The sequence below is a fragment of the Leucoraja erinacea genome, chromosome 11 (genome assembly GCF_028641065.1).
Source record: "Leucoraja erinacea ecotype New England chromosome 11, Leri_hhj_1, whole genome shotgun sequence".
NCBI lineage: Eukaryota > Metazoa > Chordata > Chondrichthyes > Rajiformes > Rajidae > Leucoraja > Leucoraja erinaceus.
In genome coordinates this window covers 40385068-40397805 of record NC_073387.1, presented here as the reverse complement: position 1 = coordinate 40397805, position 12738 = coordinate 40385068, and the positions used below count along the sequence as shown (strand labels likewise).

The 12738-nt window shown below is 39.7% G+C and overlaps 1 protein-coding gene across 1 annotated transcript in view; it reads left to right on the top strand.

The window, feature by feature from the left end:
* Window positions 1-12738, top strand: part of LOC129701709 (glutamate receptor ionotropic, delta-2-like) — a 448180-nt gene that overhangs the window by 410299 nt on the left and 25143 nt on the right. Inside the window, exon 14 of the mRNA XM_055643077.1 lies at window positions 1296-1462. Within this exon, the coding sequence (XP_055499052.1) occupies window positions 1296-1462 (167 nt within the window). The remainder of the gene's footprint in view (window positions 1-1295; window positions 1463-12738) is intronic.

Below are 12738 nucleotides of genomic sequence, written 5' to 3'. Positions count from 1 at the left end.
TGCTGCAGAAATTCACAATGGTTTTAATGTGCAATTTCAATGGCATTCAAGATCATGTGGAATTAGTATTCATGATTGCACATAATCCTGTTTGCCTTTGAAAGAAAATCACTAATGCAAATATGACGTGCTATTTACAGCTACAGATGCTGGTGTACTGCTATCGCTGTAGTCGATACTAACAGAATTGCCATTACTTTCATAAGATAGTGTTTTAGAGTCTGACAACTGATCATTTACCTTAAACAAATGCATTATCATCTCATTACTAAGTCTGAAGTTAGTGAATACTGTTTATTACTAGAAGAAAAGTAAATATATCCTGCATTTGGTTATAAGAAAAGTATTCAATTACTGTATTGGACTAAAAACATAGCTCTATGTGCCAGAATTAATTATACAGTATGTATGAAATATAAAGGTTAATATATAAAGCAATGAAACAATATCCTTAAACATTTGTTTAAGAAAGAACTGCAGATGCTAGAAAAATGCTGGAGAAACTCAGCGGATGAGGCATCTATGACAATAGACAATAGACAATAGGTGCAGGAGTAGGCCATTTGGCCCTTCGAGCCAGCACCACCATTCAATATGATCATGGCTGATCATCCTCAATCAGTACCCCGTCCCTGCCTTGTCTGCATATTCCCTGACTCCGCTATCTTTAAGAGCTCTATCTAGCTCTCTCTTGAAAATATCCAGAGAACCGGCCTCCACCTGAGGTAGATAATTCCAGACTCACAACTCTCTGTGAGAAAAAGTGTTTCCTCGTCTCCGTTCTAAATGGCTTACCGCTTATTCTTAAACTGTGGCCCCTGGTTCTGGACTCCCCCAACATCGGGAACATGTTTCCTGCCTCTAGCATGTCCAAACCCTTAATAATCTTATATGTTTCAATAAGATCCATTCGCATCCTTCTAAACTCCAGAGTATACAATCCCAGCTGCTCCATACTCTTGACCCGAAACGTCACCTATACCTTCTCTGCATAGATGCTGCCTCATCCGCTGAGTTTCTCCAGCATTTTTGCCAACCTTCCTTAAACATTTGATACATTTTGCCTTGTGCCAAGAATGTAAATTCTTTCTATATGAATTAATGCATTTTTCATCGACATATTTTGAAAAAAAGTCATAATAATATTTAAACAAAAAAGTAAACAGTTGAGGGCCAACTTTTGCATGTATTATATAAAGATTGTTTCAGGTAATACACCATGTATGGTTTCTAGAGGCCAAGTATAGAACTATTAATTGTGCAATCCATTTGATAACACGCTTTCTTATTTAAAGGTAAAGTCTGGAAATTATGCCTTCATCTGGGATGTTGCGGCTCTAGAATATGTGGCAGAAAATGAACCGGACTGTGCCTTTGTCACAACTAAGAATTCGAAAGTCGATCGAGGTTATGGCATTGCTCTTCAGGATGGCAGCCCGTACAGGGACATGTTTTCACAAAGGTATGTTGCTTCTGTTACTCAACACATTAAATGTGAATATTGTGCTTACACACTGATGTTAAAGAAGTACTTAAATTACATCTCCGTAATGTGCTATTATATTTTATTGATGTCTTTCAATTAAAATTAAATCTGTATTTTATTATGTTACCTGGTTAAGATGCTTTCAGAATTCAAAGTGGATATTATGCATTCAGCCTGTATTATGCAACATGAGATGTCTGTTATTTTTTTACTTGCCACACTTTGTCCTACCTCTCCCCTCTTCCAGCTTTCTTCTCTCCCCTCCCCCCACTACAATCAGTCTGAAAAAGGGTCTTGACCTGAAGCATCACCTCTCCAGCATGCCAACTGGAGTTACTCCAGCACTTTCTGGCTTTTTGTGTATTAAACCAGCATCTGTAGTTCCTTGCTTCTACTTTAATTTTTTAATATGTTTGGCGAGGAAATGGGTATATGATAGTTAAAACAGCAGGTTGGTTAAATTCACAAAGGGGAGATTTTTTTTCATCAGTTTCACCTGCCAGGTGACATAAATTGCAAATCACCCTAGAGGCAATCTAACTTGAATCTTCCATTAAGAAAGCTTTAAATCGTGAGTTTAGTGACCATCTGAGATTTTTGTGCCAGTATGTGGAACTGGACAAGCTGCAAAGCTCTACCCAGCTGATGGCTGCTGATGGAATATCTGCACTCTAATGGTAGAGTCCTCATGGAATATGCGAACTTCTACAGTTTCCCAGGAAATCTAGTGATGTTGGGCATAGTAAAAAACACATTAAATTTATGTTTACTGAACCAGTTGTATAAAATGGAGAAACTAAACTATGTAGACGAAGGAACTGCAGAACCTTGTTTACACTGAAATAGGCACAGAATGCTGGAGAAACTCAATGGGACAGGCATCTTCTCTGGATAGAAGGAATGGGTGACGTTTGGGGTTGTAACCCTTCTTCAGACTGCCAATCTGAAGAAGGGTCTTGATCCAAAACATCACCCATTCCCTCTCTCCAAAGATGTTACATGAATTCCTCCAGCATTTTGTATACTTTGGCAGAACTAAACTATATTATTTTCTATGCCCAGTGCAATTTTGTTGAATCTTACATAATTAAACCCTGAAGGACTGAAAGGACTTTCCAGAAATATCCAAGTCAAGAGCACTTGAAAAGATGGAGGGATAAATGAATTAGATTGGTTTCTATTTTGATTTCCTTCATCTGTTCTATCCCTCAATAGACGTTAACCTGGAATCCAGCATGCTCTTCTCTTCTTGCAATATGACTTACCAACTCATTTAGCGTAGGAAATAGATAACAACTTCACTACCCTATAAAATATTGTTGGGATATAGGGAGAAAAGACTCTGAAAAACCTGGACAATATTCTGAATGTTGTAGATATGTTACTGAATATAAAACCATGGAACTATTAACTTATTTCCGTCAGACATAGTTCGGGCTACATTTTGAACAATTTATGTTTCTCAACACCCCACTATATTAAAAAAAACATTAAGTCCTGTTGTAGTGTAGGGGACATTCAGTAGAAATATAGTGAGAATGGAATTTCAGTTATGGAGAAAAATCAGAAACTGTTTTTCTCATTAAAATTGAGGACGATAGTTAACATTTATGAAGGAATTTGTAAGAATAGATATTGAAATATTGTGCCAACATGCCTGCAATTTGGTACCAATTGTAAGGGCTAAGGTTTATCAATAGACGTACTGAAGGGAATTTAAAATGTTTATTTGTACTTGGATTTTTATAACGGGTTATTGAACAAAATACTGTAATATCAATTCATGGTATTTGGTAAAGAAAACTATGATGATGCAAGGAAAGGACATCAAATTGATGTGAACTTATGGCTCAATAGAAATAAAAGCACCAGATTGGGCAAGATAGACCAAAATGGGGTAATGTCTTTTGATATCAATTTCCTAGAATTTATTTAGCCTTTCATTATTTAATTATTTTCTGTCTGCTGCACTACAAGTAAGAAAAATAACTGTCTTCATAGATAGTGAGTGTCAGGAATTTTGTTCAAATGTAGCAACTGGATTTGCGCCAGGCAATTCTGCTCTCTGAATTTTTAACCAAGATTAATATGTCATATAAATACTCAAGTGTCATATTAGTTTCAAAAGTACTTACAGAAGATGCACGGAAAATATATTTTTTTAAATGCAGATAATTTCACAAATGTTATTATGCATTTAAAGATTATTAAAAATAAGGGTCTAATCATCAATTAGGTTTTATTTCCAGAGCAGTCTGAAAGTACATGAAGTGGTGCAATGAGGAGAACAAATAAAACTTGCAGAGAAAATATCTATAAACAGCACAGCTACCTTTAATGGGCAGTGATTTTACATAGATTATTGTGACTGAGGCAAGATTGTTCCTAATTTCAATACTATCATGTTATTCTTTATTGCATGCCATTTTATCATTGTAGGAATTAAAATTACAGAAAAAAACATAATTATATTCTCCTAATGCATCATTTCCCTCCAGTGTGTTTAATTTTCTTTCAGGCTGCTTCTTGCTGAGCTTCTGTCGTACCATGGCAACTGTTGCCTGGTTACATGAAGAATCATTTTTAAAAGTTGCAATTGCCAGACTACCTGTAAACCTACTTATATGTTTGGAACCAATATGCATTTGGTTTGTTGAAAAATTTGCTGATTTGTACAGTGCATTTTTTCTCCAAGTGCATTGATAGGATAAAGTAAAATTAGTTGTTTACTGTTAACATTTAAAACTATTGCTATGGATGATGAAAATGCAAATATGAGCAGTTTCTATCTACTTGAGATTAATTAGCTGAAGCTATTGTGATGTATATAATGGTATACGGACACACTGATCTGTTTTGTAGTCAATGCCTACTATGTTCTGTTGTGCTGAAACAAATCAAGAATTTCATTGTCCTGTCAGGGACACATGACTATAAACTCTCTTGATTTCTTGACTTGACTTGATCTGCTGTGCAATGAGCTCCATACTTGGGATACTTTTTAGAGTGCATTTTCTCCCCTGAGGTGCTTATGAATTTCTAATGTAATTTTACAAGCAATTGGTGAAGGAACAACTAATCCTGGAGGTAATTATTTTGTATTTTCATTAGTTATAGTTGTAATATTATAAAATAAAATCATGTTTGTGGAATTGGTTCACTTTGGAGCCATTTGAATCCAAAGGTTGTTATGATCTTAAATCCATGGAAATGGACATTAGTGCTTTAAAACCAACCTCTAAAACAAATCTTTTGGTGATTCTTTAATAGCCCATACAAGCAGGTTGATCACCTCAGCCTCAGGTCTTCTCTGTAGGAGTTCCTCAGTGTAATGTCCTAAGGGGCAACCATCTTCAGCTGCTTCATCAATGATCTTTCTTCAGTCCTATGGTCAGAAGTGGAGATGTTCACTGACTGGACAGTACCATTCATGACTTCTCTAATAATGAAGCCATCCACAGCAAGTACAGCTAATGCAGCAATATCAGTAAATTATACAGGCCTGGGCTAGTTGGTGATAAATGATGTCATCTCACCAGTTACAGTATAGTCCTGACCTCCCATCTACCTCATTGGAGACCTTTGCAATATTTTTAATCGGACTTAATCAGACTTTATCCTGCTCTAAATGTTGTGCCCTTTATACTTTATTTAAACTGTGGACGGGTTGATTGTAATTATGTATAGTCTTGTCTTTGACAGAGTAGCAATCAACTAAAGTTTTTTACCTCGGTACATGTGATAAAAGCTGGGAAGATACTGTCCCTGAATCTGAAGGTATGCGTTTTCAAACTTCTATATTCCTTGTGTGATGCAAGAGGGGAGAAGAGGGAGTGAGCAGGGTGAGTGATCCTTAATTACTCTGGTGGCCTTGCCGAGGCAGCGTGAAGTGTAAATATTATCTGTCTATTTGATTCACACTGATTGTGATGAGGAGGTCTGGAATATCTGTGATGAGGAGGTCATACAACTACTGAAACCCAACTAGATATTGGTGAGCAGATTGTTGGTGAATAGGTTTTATGAGATAGTATTGTCAATGACACCTCCCATCAATTTGCTGATGATTGAGAACAATGATTAGCTGGGTTGGATTTGGCCTGATATACATACCTGGGGAATTGTTGGATTGCTTACAGTTTTGCAGCTGTACTGGAACAGCTTGGCTTGACACACGGCTAATTCTGAACTGCACACCTTCACATTGCAACTTGTATATTGCCTGGTCCTTGTGTCTTTACAGTCCCGTGCTGTCAGTTCATTCTTAACACAATGTGAAACTGAATCAAAGTGCCTGATGACTAACTTTTATTGGAAAGACAGATCATCTTTGGTTTAGTTTAGTTTATTATTGTCACATGTACCGAGGTACAGTGAAAAACTTTAGTCGCATTCTATCCAGTCAAAGAAAATACTGTACATGATTACAATCAAACCATCCACAGTGTAAATAAAGAATAAAAGGTACAACATTTAGTGCAAGGTAAAGTTAGATCGTCCAATTAAAGATAGATCAAAGGTCTCTTAGAAGATAGATGGCAGGTCAGGACCACACTCTAGCGGGAGGGAGGTTGGTCTAATTGCCTGATAACAGTTGGGAGGAAAGTGTCCCTGAACCTGGAGGTGTGTGTTTTCAAACCTGTACTTATTGCCTGATGGGAAAGGGGAGAATGAATAATATCCAAAGCTAAGAAAATCCAGCTATCAGCCCTTCACAATCAATGGCATAACCATCAATTAATCCACAGCAATCAATGTCCTGGGGTTACTATTGATGAGAAAGTGAACTGGAGTAGCCATGTACACAGAGTGACCACAAGAGCATGTCCGAGGCTAGGAATCATGATGTGAGTAACCTCATCCCCAAACCTTCCAAAGCCTGTCCACCATCCACAAGGCTCAAGTCATGAGTATGATGGAGTGCAGCGTCGAACAACGTTAAAGAAACTCAACACCTTGGACATAGTAGGTCACTTGATAGGCAATATAACCACAACCATTTACTCAGTTGCAACAGTTTGTACCATCTACACGATGCACTGTAGAATCTCATCAAGCCTCCTTAAGGGCCTGTCCCATTGACACAACGTTATTGCGAGTGCCTTCGACCTTCAAGCTCGAGGGCACTCGCCTGGAAAACCTCGAGCTGGATTGACCATCAGTGATAAAACTGCGAGCTGGATCAATCGACCACACACACACACACACACACACACACACACCACACACACACACACACACACACACACATCGCAAAGGCAGGGGCCAGGGAAAGCGGGGGAGCGCTGTCTGAAATTAACACCCGTGATGAACAGGAAGGTAAAAGACAGCTGCACAGTGTCCTTTATTGTGTGCGGAGGGGGAGGGGGGAGGGAGAGAGAAAGGGAGAGAGGGGGGAGAAGGAGTGGAGACACTTTTAAGAAGCCAGACAACGTTTAATATAGTAGGTATGTTGCAAAGCCTACCTGAAGATCGCTGAAAATCTGTCCCAGCCCGTGTGTGCGATTTTGGCACCGTTTAGAGGGGGGCGGGTTAAAAACGCGATTTTCCCTAGGCTGCTCAAATCGAGGTTTTTCAGCCTAGTTAATTATTAATGAAAAATCACTGGAAGATTCCGTAGCTGGAGCTATTTTTAGTTTTAAGGGTTTTCTTTACTTGTTATAGTAGGTTAAAAATTAACCTCTAAACCCGTGACCGCCGACAACGGGTCGAATCTCATACAGGGGAAAACGGAAGGTAGGCTGTTTAATTTTACGTTAAAAAGGGCTTCTTAAGATTCCTTTATACAAAGTTTAATGTTGCGAGTAGCTAATTTGGGCCCCATTATATCCCGCAGTATTTTTCTGGGCATTTGAGGGCACAAGTCTACCGCAATGTGAACGTTCTAAACCAGCGCGTTCACAGGATCCCACTAGAAAGGATTTAAATGGACTTTAATTTACAGCAATTGAACAATAAATTCCTTCCATTTGGCCTATAAATTAATGTAAATGAGATTTTAAAATCATGTTTTATCGTGAATTATTTGTGAATATTATTTGGACACTTAGGCTATTTAAAAATGTTAATCATTTATTAAGAAATGGATAGATGTTTAGATCTAATAATTGAAGTTTGAAATTAGCTACAGTTGGGTAACTAACTAATTATATGCTTTAATTTCAGGTCATCCAAGTAAGATTATTTTATATTTGTTTCAGAATGCTTCAATCTATGATAACTGAAAATTTCATTCGGTTCTCTTAATTTTTAAGAATGTTATGTGCTTTTGACTGTCTACGATCACAGCTTTTTTGTTATGTCTATAGAAAATCAAAAGGGAACAAGATGCTAATTTCCGAGTATGAAAATGGCCATAACTTTTTAAATACTTGAGATATGAAAGTGAATTAGGTGTCAAATTAAACTTCGTTTTTATGCTTTATCTGATGGGATAAATTGCAGACTTGATTTTTAAAATCTCAAAATTTTGTGACATTGCTAAATATAGGTTAGCGTGCATTTAACTTACCAGTCGGTTTTCCTTGGTCCTGAAAACTCCAATGAGCCAAAATGCCCGGTCAGCGAAGGAGATTGCCTACGACTGCCCTCGACTGCCTGTAACTACATAGCAACCCCACTCCACTACGAGTTGAAAAGGACCATGCCGACCAATTTTTACTCGCGTAAAATTTTTCAACATGCTGAAAAATGTTTCTCGACCAAACTGAGGTCGAGTATGAGGGAACTTCCCTCGAGCATGAAGAAGTATTCCAGTGACCTCATAGGACCTCCTAGGACCACTTGTCGACCATGCTGCGAGTTTGAGTCAAGGGCAAACTCTTCTAAACACGCAGATTAGATCGTCGCAGTGGGACAGCCCCTTTAGACAGCACCTTCCAAACTTTCCATCTCTATCAGCTTAAAAGACAAGGGCAGCATTGGGAATGCCATCACCTGGAAGAACACTCCAAGCATACACCATTCTGATGTAAATATATCACCGTTCCTTCACCATGTTGGTATTTTCTTCACCATGTCAAAATGTTGGTATTTTCTCCCGAACAACATTGAGGGTACACTTGCACATCAAGAACTGTAGTGATTCAAGAATATAACACACCACCACCTTCTGAAATGCAACTGGGGATAGGCAGATAAGTGATGGTTTAGCTTCTGAATCCCAAATATCATGAATGAATATATAACAAGATATATTTTTGTTGCTGATTCCAGAATATGCAAATTTAGAAGTTCTTAAATGCCCTAACTTTTAAATCTAAAATTTAACCCCATAATATTTGCCTTTATTTATCTTTAGATAAATTACTTACATGAGAGATTTGTGGCAGGAGAATCTAAATCCCCCAAGCTGCACTTTCCTGACATTAACTTCTTGGATCATCTGCTATCATCCTCTTAAAAAATGGATCATAAAGAAGAAATCTCCTGGGGCAAAACCGTTCTGCGGTATCCCCCTACATTTAATATAGGTCTATAAATATAAAATAACCTTGAAGAATATTTACACATTACGCAAGGACCTTCAAGGATGAGGAGCATTTAAAAATACCAATCTGAGGTGAGGTTTTTACAGGCTGTTTCACAGCACCATAAGACAATAATTCAACATCAAAATCCTCACATTAATCTTCCCCTGATACCCTACTGTTAAAGCTCTTTTGTAGAAACAAACATAATCCATAGTTGGAACTGATGTGTCTTACATTTTCCTTCATTTTCACCAACATTTAACATAATGCTTGAATGGGATATAAACCTCACTGTTTAAATTTTATCCTCCTGTTTAGTGAATATTATATTTTAAACCAAAGGGTATTCTTCATCAACGTGGGTAGCTTTAGCAGAAATACTCAATAAAATTGATGATATGCATTGTTTTCAAATCAATGGACGAAAATCCATGTTGAAACAGTATTTGATTTGCATAGATTTCTGCTGAAGCCTTCATTTTTGTTCTTGTAAGACTTTGGAAGGTTTATAGTATAACACTCTAAATACGAGATTCAATGATACAACACTCTAAGCACCCATTCCTTCTCTCCAGAGATGCTGCCTGTCCCGTTGAGTTATTCCCGCATTTTGTGTCTATGTTCAGGAGAAACAAATTCAGATTACTATTTCACTCTTAAGTAAAATTTCACAAAGAATAACTTTGCATAATCAAGGGTTCGGATAACTCAGCAGCCATCTTGAGCTTCCAGTTTGACATCATTTTAACTCATCTTCCCACTCGCACACCGACATGTCCGTCCAAAGTCTTCTCCATCCCTCCAGTGAGTCCAAACACAGAATGGAAGAGCAACATCCCATGATCCACTCACGTTGCCAACTACATAATGGTAAGATTAATTAATGTTCCCATTTCAGGGAAGAAGGGTTTCAGCCTGAAACGTTGCCTATTTCCTTCGCACCATAGATGCTGCTTTACTCGCTGAGTTTCTCCAGCATTTTTGTCTACCCCCTAGTAATCACCCACTTACATACTGTTGTTGGTCTTGTAGCTTTGTTCAACTTGTTTCTCCCTACCCTGCCTGACTCCATATGTCCATCGTCCATTCCCATCCGGCTCCACCTATTACCTATCAGCTTCTATCCCACCCCCTTCATACAGGCGATCTTTCTCTCCCCCCCCCAGTCCCGATTCATGGTCTCAACCAGAAATATCAACTTGCACCGTTTGTCTCCCAAAATCTGTTTTTTGTGACCATCAAATGCAACTTTTGACATATCACCTATATTAAAATTTTGAGAGACTGCTTATCCATGCACTTGAATTTTGAGAGAATGCATCCAGATCTAGCACTTTTCTAAATTGCATTCCATCTACCTATATAACAGTTATCGACTAAGTGGGACCCGTTGGGTCCCGGCATCACACGGGAGGGCTGGTCACCAACACAATATTCCACCTCTCCACCAATTCCAATACTGCTCGCCAGTGGGGGGGCTGTCTGTTGCGCTAGTATGGGTGTTGCGGGCTGAAGATACTGGTTTCCAGAGGGCTAGTATAGACATTGTGGGCAGTATGGATGCTTGGGCAGGCATCCAACTGTTGCAACGATTTTAAAAGCCAAGCCAAGGCAAACAATTGGGCTGCAGCCACCTGACAACCAAAATTCATCTTGTGAACACAAACTTGTTAAAAAAAGGCGAGGCAAACAATTGGTCTGCAGACACCCAACAACCAAAATTCATTTTGTGAACACAAACTTGTTAAAAAGGGCTGCAGCCACTTTACAGCCGCATCGAGGGGACTCACCGTGGAGTAGACGTGCGTTCAGTGTTATTCGCAGCTCAGAGTGCCATGACCTTCTCGCTTCCTTGTCTGGCAGAGACTGAGTGAGGCACGACACTTCCTGGTTTTATAGTCCCTCCCCCTGCCGCCAGCGGGGGCAGCAGAGAGAATGGGGAATTTTGTAAAAACAGTAATATCTCTCTAATTTTTAATCGACGGAAAAAATCCTCTGCACTCATATGGCGGAGGGGGGCTCTGAGCGAGGTGGCCAAAAATGACGGCCGTAGGTGGCGGCGTTCTCTCGGAAATCGCAGCACAGTTGGCCAAAAGCGGTCAAGATCAGAGATTTAGTAATATAGATTTTGGCATTTGTATGACAAAAAAATTGGTCTTCTTTCTCCTGCATTTTTTCATGTAACAAGATCCTTTTCAGTATCGCTGTCATTACCTTATCCATTTCAATCATATGTATTTTTCCTCCTTTCAGTGACTTGGCCTTTTCTTTGAACTTTATATATTTATGCAAATTCTAGATGTGAGCCTTGTTGCCCAGTAATTATTGCCCATCTATAATTGCCTTTGAGAAGCTGGTAGTGAGCCACCTTGAACTGCTGCAATCCAGCTGGGGAAGGTATTCCCGCAGTGCTATCGGGTAAGCAGTTATAGAGTCATAGAGTGATATGGTGTGGAAACAGGCCCCTTCGGCCCAACTTGCCCACACCAGCCAACATGTTCAGATACACTAGTCCCACCTGCCTGCACTTGGTCCATATCCCTCCAAACTTGTGCTATCCATGCACCTGTATAACTTTTTCTTAAACGTTGGGATTGTCCCAGCCTCAGCTACCGCCTCTGGCAACTTGTTCCATACACCCACCATCCTTTGTATGAAAAGGTTACCCCTCAGATTCCTATTAAATCTTTTCCTCTTCATCTTAAATCCATGTCCTCTACCAAAATTAGATTGCAATTTTCTCGATGATTTTTCTCAAATGTAGATCTAGCAAAAAAAACTCTGGTATATTTTCCATGTTAAGATATTGCATGACTTGGAGGAAAACCACAAGGTGACATTGTTCCCTGTGCTTGCTGCCTTTGTCCGTATTAAATTGGATTTGTAAAGTGTCATTCGAGTGGCCTGGGTAATGTGTTAGATGGTCCACAATACAGCCACAGTGTGCTGGCAGTGGAGAGAACTCATACTTAGGATGGTGGGGGGGGGAGGTTTTTTTTTTTAAATTTCAAAATAAACTTTATTCAGGTAATAATTATACAATACATGAACCATGCAAAAAATTCATCCGACATTTTTGGAGGCTATACAAAATATTCAATAGTCCACATACATTTCTCAGATTTCACAAATGTATCCCCCGCCCTTGTCACTCATGTGGCCCACTGGCGTGGAATCCCTTCCCTTATTTTGAGGGGCGTCTCCACCACACCCTGCCCCCCATGTCCAGCAGCGGAAAGAATTTTGGCTGTGGTCCTGCCCCACCGAATCTTGGCGTTGGCTGCACCGAGCTTCAGTGCGTCCCTCAGTACGTACTCCTGCAGTCTGCAGCGGGCCAGTCGGCAACATTCCCCGATGGAAATCTCGCTCCGCTGGGTGGTGAACAATGCTCGGGCAGACCAAAGAGTGTCTTTCATTGAGTTGATGACCCTCCAGCAGCACTCAATGTCAGTCTCTGAATGCATCCCTGGGAACAGTCCATAAATCACAGAGTCCTCTGTGACGGAGCTGTTCGGAATAAACTGTGACAGGAACCCTTGCAGACCTCTCCATAATTTCCCGAGGGCAGAGTGCGCTGGTAGTGAGGTTCCGATGGTGCAGGAAGGATCTGACTGGGAGGGCTCTCCTCACCGCTAGCCAAGCCTGGTCTTTGTGCTTCTTGGTGAGTTCTGGCGATGAGGCATTTTGACAGACAAGCTGGGCGGTCTGCTCTGGGAACCACGCCACAGGATCGATGGAGTCCCCCATCTCCCCTTTCTGCTTGTAGATTAGGGTGATGCT